General features: G+C 30.5%; 1 protein-coding gene across 1 annotated transcript in view; it reads left to right on the top strand.

The window, feature by feature from the left end:
* LOC129234322 (katanin p80 WD40 repeat-containing subunit B1-like) overlaps positions 1 to 19113 on the top strand; it is a 61963-nt gene that overhangs the window by 4114 nt on the left and 38736 nt on the right. Inside the window, exon 2 of the mRNA XM_054868318.1 lies at positions 3831 to 3961. Coding sequence (XP_054724293.1) covers positions 3831 to 3961 — 131 coding nt within the window. The remainder of the gene's footprint in view (positions 1 to 3830; positions 3962 to 19113) is intronic.

Below are 19113 nucleotides of genomic sequence, written 5' to 3'. Positions count from 1 at the left end.
GATGGTTCCCGAGTTTAAACACACAGACGCTTTTTGGAGACTTCATTTTATACTATGTAGAGATACGCTGATGTAACAAATGCATAAGGGCAGCATTTATTTTATTGTTATTTTAGTGAGAAGTTCACGATCTTTTAAAACATAAAAAAATATTTGATATTTAATTAACTGCTTTAAAATGAATCTGAGTACAGGTGACGCTTTAAGTCATACATTATTTCTATGTTTACTATTTTTTTTTCTTTTCTTTTTTTTCCGCAAAAAGATAATGAGTGTTGCTCATAATGTATTAAATCCGTATCCCCCAATACTCTGCACTAAGATATGATCATTATTCTTTTGTCTGAAAAATTTATAAAGAGGTTACAATTGGGGCCTTTATTTTTTGCTGTACAAATAACCTTTCAATTTTGGTAATTTTTTATTCCCTCGACACCTATCACATTATCAAGTATAAATTGCAACTGCATTCGTCAATATATTTTTTTCGCCATTTTTGTTTCTAAATCACCCACCAAAGTATATCTATTAACATGCTCTTCATAAAATTATTCATGGGTCGACATCCTTTCTAGGAAATAATATCCTCGCGTCTGACATTCATGTCCAGAAAAAGTAGAGCCAAACATTTACCTTCCTGCCTCAAAAACAAAGAAAGTCACCAAGTCTTTTCAGATTTCGTGACTGATGTCCAGATGGCGTGCAGCATCGTTCCTGGCACGATAAAATGGGAGAGAACTCGGGTTTTTTCATCGATCAAACATTTATTTCGAGATCTTTCTCCATGATTTAAGATTTTTTTTTTGAAATTCTAGGGTAGGTTGACCTAGTTTACATAAACATGAAAATTGATTGCCTTTAGATGAAACAAATAGTTATCACGTTTCTTACTGTTGTTAGGCAACCACTTGGCAAACATGTCACGACTGTTTTACGCACAACTAACATGGAAATCACCCGATTGGTTAATAGTTTGTTTAGTTTTTGATCTAATAGGATTTTTTGTGTACATATACCCAGAACGTGCTATCATACTGCCAAAATATGATGAAAACATCTTTACTAATATCAAAAGATAAAGTATGCTGAAAACATCTTTACTTATATCAAAAGATAAAGTATGATGAAAACATATTTACTAATATCAAAAGATAAAGTATGATGCAAACATCTTTACTAATATCAAAAGATAAAGTATGATGAAAAAATCTTTACTAATATCAAAGGATAAAGTATGATGAAAACATCTTTACCAATATCAAAAGATAAAGTATGATGAAAACATCTTTACTATGGAAACATCTTTACTAATAACAAAAGATAAAGTATGATGAAAACATCTTTACTAATATCAAAAGATAAAGTATGATGAAAACACCTTTACTATGGAAACATTTTTACTAATAACAAAAGATAAAGTATGATGAAAATATCTTTACTAATATCAAAAGATAAAGTAAGATGAAAACATCTTTACTAATATCAAAAGATAAAGTATGATGAAAACATCTGTACTAATATCAAAAGATAAAGTATGATGGAAATATTTGTACTAATATAAAAAAAATATATGTACAAGCATGACAAAAGACAAATCATCGTTAATTTTACGGCTGTTTCACGTGCTACAGATAAAATGAAAAAGTTATCAATTGACACAGATTAAACTAGTCTTTTAAATTGTTCAGGTTAAATTTTGATCAGAGACCTCATACAAAGAAAAATGGAAGAAAAATTGAATTTTTGATTTGAAAGAGCTATTGTGTATTGTACGAATACGTTTGTAGGCAAAAATCAGCCTGGGTACCAAATTTGTCGGCATTCCGATCAGTAAAGCAAAAAATATTAACGAAAAACGATTTCGGAAAATGGGGAGAATGAAAATCTAAAAAATGACTTTCAAGGTCAAAGATTGTCAATCAATGGAAAAAATCCAACTAAACATAAAACATCGGAATAAACTAAAGCTACTTTTCCCAAAATGCAAGTTATTTAGTGAAAATGTTGTAGCTTCGTTTAAGTTAGTTATTTTCACAAACTGGTGAAAAAATCATACTGTTAGAGATTCAAAATCATAAAAATAGGAAACTGTTTAATATCTTTTCATAAATCTAGTTTTCTAAATCATTCGTGTATTGTTTATTTTTCACCATTATATGTAAAGTACAAAAAAGGAAGTTTTAATCATTAAAAAAAAACTGCTTTTAAGTTGCAAAACTTTTATTGAATCAATTTATTCTGTTTCCCAAGTGTGATTAGTACAACCACTAATGATTAGCATAGAATAGTTTAAACTTGCAATTATGCGTTGTTCTTCGCAGACAGCGAATAAAATTATAAATTTTAAACGTCATAATTTTTTTTTATGGAGCTGATTTTGTTTTGTTAATCAATTTTCCTCTTTCTTCACATAGAAACTAAAAATTTATATTTTCAATTTTGTAAAGCTATTCGGTTCCTTAAGCGGAGCAAAACGAAATTTTAAGCATAACATAAACTTATTGAATATTTTGAGCTCAAGTTCTTGATATCCGTATGAAAGTTATTCTAGATTATTTTTTTAATTAAAATATTTTATTCTGATTACACGTTTTTCAAAAATTAATTTCATGATTCTTAAAAAAAATCTAAATTTATATTTTCGAGATCGTAAATGTTTTTTTTTTTTAATTATTGGTTTGGTTCATAGTTTAAAATACAAAAAATGTATTTTCAGTATCATAGGTATCATACATTTTAACTGCAGAAATGATTTAAAAAAATGAATAACACTTTTTTTTTTCAATTTAATTGTGAAGCAACGGGTAAATCCAGTGAAACAAATTTTGTTACACGAAGTTAAATTTTCGTGTCGATTGCAAATCTGATGAAAACATAGATTGTCTTTGAAAATTTTAAAGTTGATGCTCATTTTAATATAAAAATAAATAACCTTTAACAGGTTTTTGAAAATGTTGTAGAGTTCATTCTTTCTAAAGAATTACATTGGAAATCATGGGTAACAATTTCTCCGATCTGAAAGATTCTACCAGGAAGTCCTATGTGTTTATCAGCAAGAACAACGGTAATAAAGCGGAATAATTCCAATTTATTACATGCACATGTTTCAGGATTTGAAGGAGCTCCTATGGCATTTCAGAACGCGTATTCATGATTGCATGGATACAAGCATGGACAAATAAGCCATGTGGACATAAGACAAAAAAGAGAGCAAAGACAATAACAGACCTAACCTAAAAGTGCCCATGGTTTTCTTTGTTATTATTATTTTAAATTTTCAAAAATGAAACTACCGTAGCAATAATGATAAATCTATGCGAAAACTAAATTTCCTAGTGACTTATGCCCAAAAATTGAAACAGAATACTTTCAAAAATAGCTGTTCAAATTTTAATGCACTTGGTACTGCCGCACATGGGCCATGTAATGTTTTACGGTTGTTAGGATGGATGTTTTCTTCCCATTCTATCCCACGATAAAATAGCAGACTGAAAAATGTCATATATGTTGGTTGTTGACTTTGTCGGACATTCTGTCGTCATCAAGGTCAGTTTTTAACAGTGAAAAATGAGCTTCTGATCTCTCCCAAAGACGTGAATATAACAATAAGCCAATTTTTTGTGTTTCTTTATCCCCAAAAGTAATCTTTAGTACTAATAAATGAAAAATCATTTAGAATTTTTTTATTTAGTTCCAATAATCAATCATTTTAAAAGTATCACATTGTTTTCTCAGTAAACAATTATTTATTTTTCAATCATATTAATATTTTCTTGAGAACTTTGTAATACATTGTAAAAATATTTGAAGTGCAAAATATTTTTCGACAGAGGAATTTGTCGCCCATGGCGCCAGTGTCACGTGCCTTACCCTTGGTCGGAAATCCGGCAGGGTCCTGGTCACTGGTGGAGAGGACAAAAAAGTCAACCTCTGGGCTGTTGGCAAGTCCAACTGCATAATGGTACGTATGAAGGAAAAAGTTTCAAAATAACAAATTCTCAATAGTGACATTTCAAAGCCAAAAAATATTTATTTGCAACACGGCCTTAATTTGCGCCGTTTTGATACTCCCTGCATTATTTTTTTTTCCGTCTCGCTGTCGCCAAATCTTCGTTTTCGAAGGAAACTTTTACCTCTTTAGCCTACTGTCCCTTAAAAGTAGAGGAAAAAAAAAAGGAAAAGTTTGCATTACACAGGAAGTTTAAAGTATAATGAAACTTTAATTAAAAGTATAACTAAATAAAGTGTAATTAAATGTAAATATTTTTGAACTATTTCTGTAAACATCTGTAAAAACATTTTTAAATCCAAAGAGAGAAGTTGAAAAAGTTTCCTCTGCAAGACGAGTAATGCAAAAAAAAAAAAAAAAAAAAAAAAAAAAAAAAATTGCATCGAATTCTAAATTTGTTTCCGATATTCTGTTTCAAAAAATATTCTTAAAAAATTTAAAATTTCCCAAAGAAAGATAATGATTAAGCTAATAATTTTTTAGTTTGTTATCCGATGTTGCTTAACGGAAAGTGCTCGTTCAATATGAAAGAACTTCTTGTTTAAAATAGCTGTTACAGACATACAGTTAAGAATACATTAGAACTTTTTTAACCTATACAGTTAAAAGTAACATTGCCACTAATGTTGCGAAACATTGAGTTAACGTTAACATGACAAACTTTTTAAGAAAACGTTTTTTCTCTCTTAGAATATTATTTTCATGAACATAAGAAAATTGCTTTCATATTAGTGTACGTAAATCAGTGCTCTTTTAAGGGAGTTTTAGGCGGTCGTGATGTTTTATTTTTCCGCGAATGAGTTAACTTTACCACAGTGAATTATTAACACACTCTTTCGGTAACAAGAGACTTTGAAATATATTTTCAGTGATTCTTTTCTGCTGAAATTACAACCTTAATCTGATCTAACTCTAATCTGCAGTTACTTTGGTAACATTTGAATGATAAACTTCAAAGATAATGCAATATGTTCTTGATTTGAATAACAATATGTTCTTGAAAAAAAAAAAAAAAAAAAAAAAAACAGCAGAAAAATAAAATGAAATGATCAAAAATTTTAAAAGAAAAATTTGAAAAAATATATATGTATAAAAACATAATTCTCTACGAACTTATAAAATATCTCTTAAGCTCTTTGTTTTTATTACGTAGTCATTCGTTACACAGTTTAGAAAGTAATTTTATCTTTAACATGTCCTTCACCCGTTTATTTTGCGACAGTAATAATGACATGCTTACAGGCTTGTAATTTATCATAGTTGCGTGATTTGTTTAAGACATACTGTTCGGGACTGTTGCCAAGCACCTTAAATGCTTAACCCAAAAACTAAAAAGCTTATTCTAAATAAGAAAAAGCAGGTCATTCTTCGACATTAATTCTTTTTCTTTTCTTCTGTAATAATAGGAAATAATTTCGTGCGCTTTAACCATTTGGAAGCAGAGATTCAAACGTACACTGTTAAAAAAAATGTATTCAAAAATGAAACTCTGAATGTATTCATTTTTTTTTTTGAATACAATTGATTCAAAAATGAGTAAATGTGGCATCAAATACAAACATACGAGAAATACGAGTCATCATATACGAACATACCCAAGTCATCATATAAGAATACAACACATTATCAAACACTAATTCATGAATAAAGATGCATACAATCATTTAATACTGCAGTTAACGTGTCAAGAACATGGTTTAATAAATATTCATGTATAACTAGGAAATATAATAAGCGTGACTTCCAAGAATAAAACTCGCGAGCTTCGAACTCTTTTCTTATTGCGCATGCTACGCGTCGCTCAAGAGTGTGAACAAGTGTCGACAATGTTCATACGCTTTCAGCGCGTTTTTCGTGCTGTCTTGCGGAGCGATCGAGATGGCTGATCTGTTCGTCAAGAAAAAACTAGAAGATTGGAAATTGGAAGAGTTTTCATCGAACTTTGAAAGTAAGTTTTACTTTTATTATCATAGTAAGGATAATAAATGAAGGGTTGTATCTAAATTACCCAAAAATTACTTGCCTAAATTGCTCGATAGCACATTCAACATCCGACTGTGCTCGGAACATATTTTTAAACATTATATTTTATGTGGATATATATGTTTTCAAACTGTGAAAGAAAGTTCATAACGAGCTTCGTAACCTTTATTATCGTAGTAAGGATAATAATTGAAGGGTTGTATCTAAATTACCCAAAAATTACTTGCCTAAATTGCTCGATAGAACATTCAACATCCGACTGTTCTCGGAACATTTTTTAAACGTTATATTTTATGTGGATATGTTTTCAAACTGTGAAAGGAAAGTTCATAACGAGTTTCGTAAATTTTATTATTTATATTTTACTCTTCAAATTTGAAAAAAAAAAAAAAAAAAAAAAAAAAAAAAAAGCGAAAGCAACATCTTGCACAAACAGCTATGGAAGAAATTAGGTTCTCATCAAGCATAAATCGTTGCATGAATACATTTTTGGAACACTTGTGTGTTTCACTGCAAAAATATTTTTTCTTTCGAAATACCACTAATATAAAAACCTTTTTGCCGAAAAGTAACAAGAAATACGGATTTGAATTCAACACATTTCAGTGAACATATTAATCATTTATCGTTACATAACTATTGATAAGATTTCCAAATCTTTAGTATGATTCACTCGGCCATGCACAGGCTTGCTAGATTTTAGTAATGTTCAATCGGGTCGAGGGAATGCCCCCCCCCCCGCAATCCTAAGCTTTGCTCCCTCGCGTAAATAAATAAAACGCGTATCTGCTTGTCAAATTTTGCTGAAATTAGTGGTGATGAAATTTAAAATTTAATTCTTAATTTTTATTCAAAACATTCTGTGTAACAAGAATACAAAATGTATCAAAATGGAAAACAAACTCTAAAAAAATATTAAACTAAACGATTTAAATATCAAATAACCCTCTTAAAAATATTTAAAAGTTCAGTTTAAATACAAAACGAAGGAATTAGGGGCAAAAATAACTACAACTATAACAGCAGTAGGATATTTATTCATTCCACTTGATAATAAGTTCTGCATAACGAGACTATATTTGCTTACAATATGAAAAATTAATACCGTAATGTTAAATTGACAAGCAAACTATTAAGTTACTCCTATCAGGGGTGCCCACAGGGGGGGGGGGATTATGGCGCAAGTTGCGCCATCAAAATTTTTGGTGGGGATTTTTTTTCCAGAAGTTTTGATTTTCTTTAGAACATGAAATTTTTGGTTTTTGGAAGGAAAAAATATTTAATCTTATTCTACAAGAAATACATGCATAAGTAATACTTTTTTCACGTACTTTTACCAAAATTTAATACCCGTGTCTCTTTTCAATAAAGGGAACATCAGAGACGGGATGGAGTTTGTGCCCGTTTCAAAGCTTGATCAGACGATTTGCTTCCTATTTAATTTATTATAAATCTTCTGAAGTAGAACAATTATGCATGATGAATATGTGTGACAGTGATGAGAGGGAGAGAAAGATCAAAAATGACTAAAATAAAAAGTTTTCTCCTCTCCTTAGTTTATTGTTTGTAATAATTCTGACCACTATGCACTTGTCTTTCATTGATTCATTTGCACCTTGACAATCGTTAAGAACTAGTTTTGAAGTTTGCGAAAAACATATTTTTAATCCCTCTAATCGACAATTACTAGAGTTTTTTCATAAACTAGCTTAAGTTTGTGTAGACTTTTTCATTTCACTTTACTATCATCTTCTCTACCATTTTTAAACGGACTGGTTCAATTCTTCAATTGATGATTTTTTTTAAAACTTTCAGTGATGTTGGTTTTCGCCGATGAAAGCATAGAAGGTATCTGATATGCATAGAAGAATATTTGAATCGCTAAAATTCTCGAGTTCTGATTTTCCATGTGTGCTGAATAGCTGAATCCATTTTTAAGGATTTACGAAGGATATCTGCCACATCTGTGTGCTATCCATCCTTTTTGACTATGTAACTTCAATTTTGGAAAACTTTCAGGAGAACGCCCTTCACTGTAACGCCCGAATAACACCATCTTTATCATCAAGAGTCATCTAAAGCTGCGTTTCTAGAACTGCAATTTTGAAAAATTTATAAGAAAGAGCCCCTGATTCCCCCCTCTCTTCTTAACATAATCTAAGAGAATCCTTAAATTGCGTTTTGGAGTATATATTTCGAAAAACTACCGGTTGAATGGCACTGAAACTCACCTTCCACTAACATTATCAAAATCAGCGCCGAAGCCAAGGGGGGGGGGGTGCTACCCCCCCCAGTTTTTAATAAGGGAAGCCGCCAATTTCCTTTTAGAGATGTAACAAACGAAGAAAAAGGAAAAACTCTTCGTTGTTTTAAAAAATAAAATAGTAAATACAAATGAACAACTGAAATAATAGTGACAAAAAGCATTTTTGTAGTAAAATTTAAATGGAAAAAGTAATGTTAAAATACCATTTAGGAACATCCATGATTCTCTTTTAATCAGATTGTCAAAGTAAGGGCCGCGGAAATGTGAGTTTCAAACATTTTTAACGCAAAAAATAGTATTCAGTGCACTATTCACTAGGCCACAGAGTGGGTATGTCTGCTTAAGCGGAAACTATGGACCTGGCTCAAACTCAAGTATTGTGCATGAGTAAAATTAGCATAATAGGAGGGAGAACCGGCGAAAAAACTAACATGGTGCACGGCTTTTCTCTCGGCTGCCCTGGTTATACAAAACCATGCTTCATGGTTCTTCAGTTTTAAAAAAAAAATGGATAAATTAATAGGATGGCTTCATAGGGGCCGCCGAAACATTCCCCTTATGTATTTTTTTTTTGATGAAAAATATTGTTCTGAAAATCGTTGCTTAGTGGAGAAAAATGCCTGGGTCGCAGAAATATATTTGAAACAGAGAGAGAGGGGAAAAAAACAGTTTAATCCTAAGAGAGATTAAAAATATTGTGATGAATGATCACACCAGGAGTTCTAAATGTTTGAACGTAAAAATCGTGGGTAATTCAAAGCTTAATCAAGAGATGCTGGAGGAACATTTAAAATAAAATGAAGTGGAATAATTAAGACCTAAGGTATCGCACAAAATTACCACATCCGTTCAAAATGTTAAAAGTTCTTTTTCTGGGGGCGCAGACGCTTGTGTTTCAAGAAAACAAAAATATTAGGCTGGAAATTGACAATTTTACGATGGAAAATCCAAGCAAATAATCGTGTTTGGCAAACTAAAATTGCGTTAATTGAATTTCCATTTTGAAAATTTTTCAGGAGAGGACTTCGAATCTCTCCACCCATTATTATTAGCTTATCAAAAATCTTCTAAACCAGCGTTTTCTACAGATTGGAAATTTTTCGAGAGAATGCTCCCCCCCCCCCCTCTCTCTCTCTTTCGCCAACATCACCGAAAAACATCTTAAATCTCGTTTTCAGTGCTTCAATTTCGAAACATTTCTGTGCGTGAGCCCCTTCAATACTCCCCCCCCCCCCAATCCTCCTTCAGTGAAGTAAGTGAAGTAAGTTCGGTAAAGCTTAAATTACGTTTTCGGAGCTTTAGTTTCAAGAAACTGGCGGTGCACTTCATTTTAACAAAAAAGTCAACAACCACATTTTAAAGCTTTCATTTTCAAAAACTTTTGGAGGGATGGCGTTCGAATCTCTATTCTCCTTAATATCACTATAAATCGTCTAAAACTGCATTTTTCGAACTGCAATTTTCAAATTTTTCCCGGGGGAGAGCCCCGGACCCCCCTTTACCTGTCGCAATCAGAAATAATTCACAATTACGTGCTTGCAGTTTGAAGAAGTTTGAAAATTTATCAGGGGATGACTTCGAGTCTCTTCCTCCTGTAACATCACCATAGATCGTCTAAATCCGAGTTTTTCAACTAAAAACCTTGAAAAATTGCCGGGGGAGAACCCCCGGACCGCCTCTCATAATCAAATATAACGTACGATTGTGTTTTGGGAACCAAAATTTCTGTAAAAATTATTGGATATATTCGGACCTCCTCTCTACTTACTTCCTGAGCAATAATTACAGTCGGACCTCCATATATCGAACTTCCACATATCGAAATTTTCTATGTATCGAAATCCCAGCAAATTTCTATGTTCATTACATAGAAAAGTTGTTTCTATATATCGAAAAAATCTCTATATATCGAAAAATTTTTCGAGATACTCGTAGGTTTTTCTCTGCTTTAGACTGTTCGTATCGTGAAAAATGAAGCTTAGCGGAGAAAATTATGTTCACTAAAGGTTGCTACAAAACTTGAGGAATCTGGGGTTTAGGAGTGTGTAGTTCGGTCGTTGTTCCGTTCTGGAGTTCTTACATTCCCTCAAGTTTATTTCAAATCTTAGTTGTAACCAGTATCACTGTAAAATCAGTTTCAAGCTATCCCTTTTGTCTGTTGAGTATCATTCCTAGTCTTTTTAGCTTCAGTAAAAATCATTCAAGTTAAGTAGATTGATTTTTTACTTTTCACTCGATTCCATTGTCAAAACGAAAATCCCCTAATGTTACAGATCAAGTTGATTTGCCGAAGAATGAAGATGTATGAAGGCGCAAAAATGTAATTTCTGCAAAATTAATATTTTTATTGTTATTTTTCATTTAATGCTCGTTTAAATTATAAATTGGGTTTCATGCACGTTTTAATGATTTAGAATTTTTTTATGTTAAAATAAGATCGTTTCTATATATCGAATTTTTTCCCGGCAATTTGCTACTTCGATATATGGAGGTCCGACTGTATATTACAATAACTTTGCAACATAATTACGAATTGCACGGTGAACAAAACCTTTTTCCAACACTATGTTGCATACGGTGAGCAATAAGTTACATATCACGGTGAGCAATAACTTGCATACTACGGTTAGCAATAACTTGAATTGCAACTATTGTCAGAATACGCAGATTCAGTGGCACAGAATCTCGTGTTACAATTTCACGTCCGGGAAAGTTTGAATTCTAGCCTTTAAAAAGCATGAAATAAAAATTAAATTAAAAATTTTAAAAATCGCCTACTGAAAAAAACTTTAAATGAAACTAAAATTAAAAATTTAAAAAAACCCCCGACTAAAAAAAACCTTAAATAAAACTAAAATAAAGAACTAAAAATACCCGACTAAAAAATGTTTAAAATAATATATTTATCGGCTTTTGAGGTTTCTGATAAATTGCCTTATAAATAATAGCAGTAATATATCCAAGCGTCGTCGTGTCGGGGGACCAATATGAAAATAAAATATGAAAGAATGAAAAATAATAAAGTAATGAACAGAATGCAGCTAATAATGATAAAGTAGCTATGATATCTAAATACAAGAGTTTGCTCAGCGGTCTATATAACCTACATACCAATATGAAAATAAAATATGAAAGAATGAAAAGTAATAAAGTAAATAACAGAATGCAACTAATAATAATAAACATTAGTTTTTACTTGCAGACAAACATAAAGCAAATTACCCATTTACTATATTATTTTATTTATTTATTTTTTTTGCTTTTTTTGAAATGGTTTATTATTTATTTTAAATTAAATTGATAATTATACTTAATATATAGATAAATTTACTATGTTAAATGGAAATGCATTTACACTTCATAAAATAGTTCAAAAATTTTCTATTTTAAACTTGATGCATCTTTAATCCAAATCGATGCTCTTCTTCGAAGACATTTGGCATTTTTTCATAGGAAAAGCACAACCCAATTACGTCTTCTTTTTTTTTTTTTTTTGTGAAACTTGTTTTTTATAACAAAATTTAAGAGTTGGGGAATGTATGCGCTCAGATTTGATTTCCATATCTTATGCATGCGATAGGAAAATATTAAAAGAGTGGACACTTTTATTTTTGAATTTTCTTACTCATTTTAGGAGAAAGGTCTGGACCCCCGTGGCTATGTCACTGGTGTTCTAACAAATATAGTTGATCATATCAACAAAATATATTTGAAAGTGAAACATAATTATTTTTCGCTAAGTAATAATTTTGTTAAACAATGTTGCAATTTTAAAAATTATGCAACATTCGATATCAGGTAAACAATGCAATGCTGAGACGCCTGTCGCATATCTATAAGATGACAGATAATTATTATTGCAGAAAGATTTTTTTAAATCTTTTTCTGCACCTATCTGCCCGATTTTAAGTAGAAAAATACAGTTCAATATCGTTGAGTTTTATCATTTTCAGTTAAACGCTTTTCTTAATATTCAATTTTTTTTTTGCATATGTTTTTTTATTGATGAGTTTTCTATTCCTTAGGTATGTGAATTACATTTTCGCAAAGAAGACATTCTTCATGAAGCAGAATTCTTCGATGAAAAGTCGATGAGACTTCTAAAGAGTGAACTAAAACATCCTCGTTTAAGAGACGGAGTATTTCCTGTATTTTTGCCGGGTAACTGTCCATCTTACCTCCAGCCATCAGTCACACCTGCGCGAGAATCTCCTTCTAAAAAACGTAAGAGATTAGAGGAATCTCTCTTTAAAAAAGCTCAAGAGGCAAGTATTATTGCTGACAATGAGTATAAAAACAAAACTCTGTTTTCTACCTTAAAAGAACTAAAGCAATGTTTTCAAGAGCAAAAACTTGATGAATTTTGGACTTACATTCCTAAAGAAGATTCCGTGCTCTTGTTGCATCTGTCAGAAACTCATGAGGTATTGTGCAGCATGCTTGTAAAGAATGATTTAAATGTATATGTATTCCATAAAAATTTTTCGTTAAAAAAACTAGATACTTTTGATTTTCCAATGAAAGTCGATGATTCAAATATATTGTTTAAAATTTTGTCTTCTTTGAAAATGTTAAGTAAGTCAGATGTGAATAATTCTGATGAATCAAAAGTAATTTGTGATGTTGTTGTTCAGCTTCTCCTAAAACTTAAAGATAGTTGCAATGATGATTCACAGATCAAGTTTTTAAATTTTGTAATTGAACAGTTTGCTAACTTTAATGTAACAAAACAGCAACGTAGGTATTCTCCCAGTTTTCTCGTATTTTGTTGTCTCTTAAAGTCTATTTCTCCTCATTGTTACAAATTTTTACGAAGTTCAAATGTTTTTATTTTACCTCATGTAAGTACTTTGAGAAGAATATGTGCAGAATTTAATGTGAATCCTTGCAGTGAACAAGATGATGAGAATTTTTTAAGTTATGTAAAACAAAAATATACTTTTTTAGAGGAGAAAGAGAAAATTATCAGTTTGATGATTGATGAAATACATTTAAAGCCTAATTTTGATTATGTCGGGGGGAAAATATTTGGTATGTCCCACAATGACTCAAATGCTGCATCCAGTGCTTTCACATTTATGATCCAAAGTTTATTGTCTCCGTACAAAGATGTGGCACATATTTTGCCAGTCCGTAGCATAGATGCTGACGATTTCCATTCATATATATAAAAAATCTTGATTGGTTTAGCTGCCATAGGGTTTAATGTCATATCAGTAGCCACTGACAATAATGCTATTAATAAAAAGGCCGTTAGTATGTTTGCCTCTCCCCCTGAGTTGCGGGTTAGGTATGATTATCCTGGAAGTCCAGGAAAATATTTCTATTTTTCTTTTGATTCCGTTCATATCCTCAAGTGCCTTAGAAATTGGATCAATCAAAAAAATCTAGGCACTTGCATGTACTATCCCAATTTTGACACCCTTCTACCTTTTTGTACAGCTTCTTTTCATGCATTAAAAAAATTGCATGAAATTGAATCTGAAAAGTTGTTAAAGTATGGTTATGGGCTGTCAGAAAAAGCATTGGCTCCAACCAGCTTTGAGAAACAAAATGTGAAACTGGTCTTACAAATTTTTAATAATGTAGTGGCTGAAGGTCTTAAACTGGTTGGTGAGGAAAATGATATAAACCATCATATTCAAACAGCAGACTACATTCAGATTCTTTGCAAGTGGTGGTCAATAATGAATGTGAAAACTTTGTATAAGGGTGAGCATAAAAGGGATGAGTTCCAAACGCCTCTCACACCAAATACTGACACAACTCAGTATAAGTTCTTAACTAACTTTATTAATTGGTTAGACAAATGGGAGGAAATGAATTGTACAACTGGTGGATTAACAAAGCAAACCCATCTAGCCATAAGCCATACTACAAAAGCTATGCTTGCTCTTGCCGAGTACTGTTTTAAAACTTTAAATTTCGATTATTTTTTACCAGGGAAAATACAAACACTCATTAGAAGACAGATTTGGGTCTTACCGTACATTGGCAGGGTCAAATTACAATGTCAGTATTCGTCAAATTTATGACACTGAAACAAAATTGAGAATGCAAACAATTTTACCCCTTGTGTTAAAATCTAAAAGTTGTGGAGAATTGTTACTAAGTTTTTTTCAGGACAAACATTGGGATGAAGATGAAGATAGCTCAGATTCATATCCTTTTTTTAATGGTTTTCTAATCTCTCCAGAAGAAATGGTAAGTACTCAATCGAGTTTGCCAATTTTAACATACATTAGTGGATATGCAGCTCATAAAGTTCTATTGAAACTAAAGTGTGAACAATGTCGATCAACGTTATGCATTGATAAGCCCCTTGACACAGATGTAAACAATGATTGGATATCAAAATTAGACAGAGGGGGGTTGAAATACCCACATCCCGAAGTTGTTTGTGTTTCTCAATTCACATATGCAGTTGTAAACAAATTGTTGTCAACACATTTTGAATCAAATTTTATCAGTTGTCAAAATCACAGAAAGGTTGTAAAATATTTAACTCTTGATGTACTGGATGAAAATGATCTTTCTCTAGGTATCGATGAATGTGAGAGTCATGATTCTCTGTTTCTTGTAAAACAAATTGTATGGGTTTTCATTAATATATTTTTGAACAACTTTTGCAAAAAACAAAATGATTCCCTTCAAAAAATGAAAAAAGATCAAAAAGAAAAAAATACACTGAAAAAATTTAAGAAAGATGCACGTAAATTGTCCACACTAAATAAATAAGCAATTTTATATTGTTTCTATGAGTTATCTTTTAAAATGTAAAAGTTTGACTGAATTATCCTAAACTATTTTTAAATTACAACCTAGGGAATAGGTGGAAACACTGTGATGTACATTGCAGATTATTGTCAGGGTTGCCACGCCACAGGGAAACCTGAAGAAACAGGGAAAACATAGGGAATTCAAATATATGTATATATATATATAAAAAGAACTGACCATCCAGCGAATTTCAAAAATTTCCTCAAAAACCTGGAAAATACAGGGAATTTTTTTCTTCTTAAATTGAAGTTGCGAAAATCAATTTCCTAATATATAAACCACCAAAAAACAAATAAATTACTAGTAATAATTATAATGATAATATTAATAAAGTAAAATAAAAAATGGCAATTTTGCTTAAGTTTTTATTTTCAAGTTAAATATTAAAATATTCATCATAAAAATAGATTCTTGAATTTCATGATAATTTTGAGTGTATGAAATTAGTCGTCAATAATCATTATTCTGGATCACTTACACACTTTGAGGTCCATGTAATGAATGGTCAAAAGAAGTTTTTTTTTTTTTTGAGTAAAAGTTGAATATATTCAATCACCATGCTATTATTTTAGTTATTATGAATTCTTATTTATTTTCCCTTACTTATTTAGATTTTTTTTTTAAAACCTGTGGTGAAATTATCAAGATATTTATGTTCTTTTTCAAATATCAGTGTCCGCTCGTTTATAATGTTTCATTTTCATGCAGGGAAATCATAGGGAATTTTTCTTGCAAATTCCCTATGATTAGCAACCCTGATTGTGAAAGTGTGCAGAATTTTAATTTCTAATTAGTTATGGACAATGAAGTTTCTTAATGTATTGTACAAAGAGAAATGAACATCTTCTTAAACCCTTTAGAAAAATTCAGTTTTTTTTAAATTTTATTTAATAATTTTAAGTTTTATCAATTAAAATTTAATTATTATTAATCATTATTGATGCTGTATATAAAAAAGAAAACAGTCAATTAAATTAAACCGTGCTTTATGAGAATTTATGAGTGTAAAATAGTAGACCACCACCTCTGCATATGTAGTGTGAACTGTTAGTACTTGAGTCTTAATTTTTCATGTTTTTGATTGTGAGTTCCTAATAGCTAAATAATTTGAGTGTTAGCTCTTGTTTGACCTCATGTGTAACATAAATGGTAATAGGTGTTTTTTATGTGATGTATGTGTTATCATGTGCAAATAAAAGTTACTGTGCTTAAAATATTGTCTTTATTTGAGTATCACATTCATAAGGTAGTTGAAAGCATAACATATGCTAAGCATTCCTTTTTTTTTTTTTCAATTTTTTTCAGAACTTTTCTACAAGAAAGGATTACTTGTGTGAAAGTACAAAATTACATCAATATGAACAAAAGCAAAATCTTTTTAAACAATTAAGTCATTTATTTGTTCACAGATATTTTGTTTAAAATATATTAGGAATGGTATTTATTTACTTATGTGTAGGCTCAACTTATTTATTTTCCTTTTGAAGTAGTTATACTAATTTGCCAAAGCTGTATAGTTCCACCCAAAAGTCTTCAACTAATTGCCTATTTTGATATTTATAGCAAAAGAACATTTTTCCAAAGCAGATTAAGTTGAAAAATCAGAGATAATTATTTCTTCAAAAAAAAAAGAAACTTGGAAACTTCAAATTAAACAAGACTCAATAAAATACTTTTCATTTATTAATAACCCTACATGAAAAAAATGTACGCTCTAAATAATTTTATAATTATTTACGGTACAAGTTCCCCCCCCCCCCCCGATGTCTATTTGAAATTTTGAAAACGTGTGAAAGTAAAATTTGAAGATTAATTTTCTGCCCTGGAAAACGCACAAGTTTCACTTATAAAATTAGTAAAATAAGTGATTTTGTGAGGTGAAGTAGAAATAAGCTGTCTATTCTATTAGATTGGTGATTTAATTGAAAAAAGATATGCGTCACCTTTTTTTTATTTAATATTTAAATTCGTGTTACATTGTACGCACGGCGCTTTCCCGACCGATTTCCGTCAAGTCACGGCGCGAGAGAAACTGGCCTCATTTTGACCACGTGACTCGCCCGTGAGCAGGCCCTCCGGCTCCGAATCCGACACTCTACCGATCGGGCTACCACGGCCCCTCTGTAAATTTTATGGGAAAAATTTGGCCTTGTATAGTAAAACACCATTCTATTGAGGGGTATTCTCCGCAAATTTTACAGTTTTGCACAACCAACCCAGCTGCCGGTAAAAAACCGTAATTTTTACGGAATTTTTTTTACATTATGCATTTAAAAAAATGGAACACAAAATTCACTTATTTTCGCACTACTTTACTCAAAAATTTTTATGGACTTTTAAATGACTGAAATGATAATTGCACTAAAGTGCATGGCAATACTTAGAATGTGAATTCAAAATGTTTTCAAAAGTGAGCTGACCCAATTCATATATTTGAAATAAGCCATTATACTTGATTTCTAAATGTATTCAAAAATGAGTACATATAACTGAGCTAAAAACTCATTATTGATTAATGAATGAGTTTATATTTGATTTCTAAATGTACTCAAAAATGAGTACATATAACTGAGCTAAAAACTCATTATTAATTAATTAATGTATTTATATTTGATTTTAAAATGTACTCAAAAATGAATACATATAACTGAGCTAAAAACTAATTATTAATTAATGAATGTGTTCATATTTGATTCAAAAATGTACTCAAAAATGAGTACATATAACTGAGCTAAAAACTCATTATTAATTAATGAATGTGTTTATAATTGAAACAAATGTGTACTCATATTTGATTACCAGAATGTACTCAAAAAAATGAGTACATGTGTTTCTCATAATTGAACCTTATTGATTCGGAGCTATATTGAGTAATGAAAGTATTCAAAAATGAGTAAATTTTCATTATTTTTGAATACCCATTTTTAACAGTGTATAAACGTCAAAGATATTTTTAAATCATGTTTTTAATAGTAGTTTGAACTCTCTGATTAGATGTACTAGAGTTTTCTATATTTTTACTCCTGATCCAAAAGTATTTATCGTCTAGTAATAGGATTACGATTTTTCAGAAGGTATACTTTTTGATACTGAAAACCGTGATGTGACAACTATCGAGCATTTTTAGAGATATCTCTTGATTTTTCAGGCACTTCATAAAAGTCATTAACAATTGACTAATAGTATGAAATAGAACTAACTTCATATTGAAAAATATGTTTTAAAATTGCGTAAGCAATATATATTTTATTTTTTTACGAGTAATTAGAGCTGCAGTATATTTTGTAGGCTAATATATAAAATGTTTTTGTTGCGAAAATTGGAAATTTCTGCAAATGATGTCGAAGAAAAATTTTCTTTTTTCTTACCTCTTCCTAGATGATAATTGATCTTTATCAATCAATAATATATGATGGGAAATTACATACACTATGCATTCATACTTTTAAACGCTAAAATGTTTTTTTTTTCGAATCAGAATTCGTTTCGAACTTGGAAAGATGTAATTCTCTGCACATTAGATAACATTAAAATCTGCATTACATTTTTCATTGTTTTTTACAGCTTAACAACACTGCGTGGGAACTACAACTCTGATGGCAGAGTATTCTCAAACACTTGACTTTCAATGCTTTGGTTTTGGTTCAAATATCGAAAACTTAGTACGCATTTTCTGTTGCTAATACAGATGTGTCATCAAAACTAAACCCTACTGCGTTAAGAGTCTGAAGAAGATATATCTGACCTTAATAAATATACTTTCATGCTCACCAACATAAAATTTTTGCCAATTAATTATGAATATATTCAGTGGCGCACACAGGAATTTTACAAGGGAAGGATCCATAGTTAAAAGTCCAATTTTAATATCATACCACAATATGCCGTCAAACATATTGACTTGATTTTATTGATTCTTGAGAACAAAAACAGTAAAAATAAATTATTGAATAAATAATTAGCCCTAATTCATAAAAAATATTAATAACAGATACTTAAATTACCAGAAAGTAAACGAATTTATGCAATGTATTTACTTTTATCATTGTTCATAAATGAAAACAGATGCCCAAAT

Source organism: Uloborus diversus, chromosome 1 (genome assembly GCF_026930045.1).
Source record: "Uloborus diversus isolate 005 chromosome 1, Udiv.v.3.1, whole genome shotgun sequence".
NCBI classification, from domain to species: domain Eukaryota; kingdom Metazoa; phylum Arthropoda; class Arachnida; order Araneae; family Uloboridae; genus Uloborus; species Uloborus diversus.
Note: the sequence above shows the minus strand (reverse complement) of the source record. Positions and strands in the feature narration are given on the sequence as shown.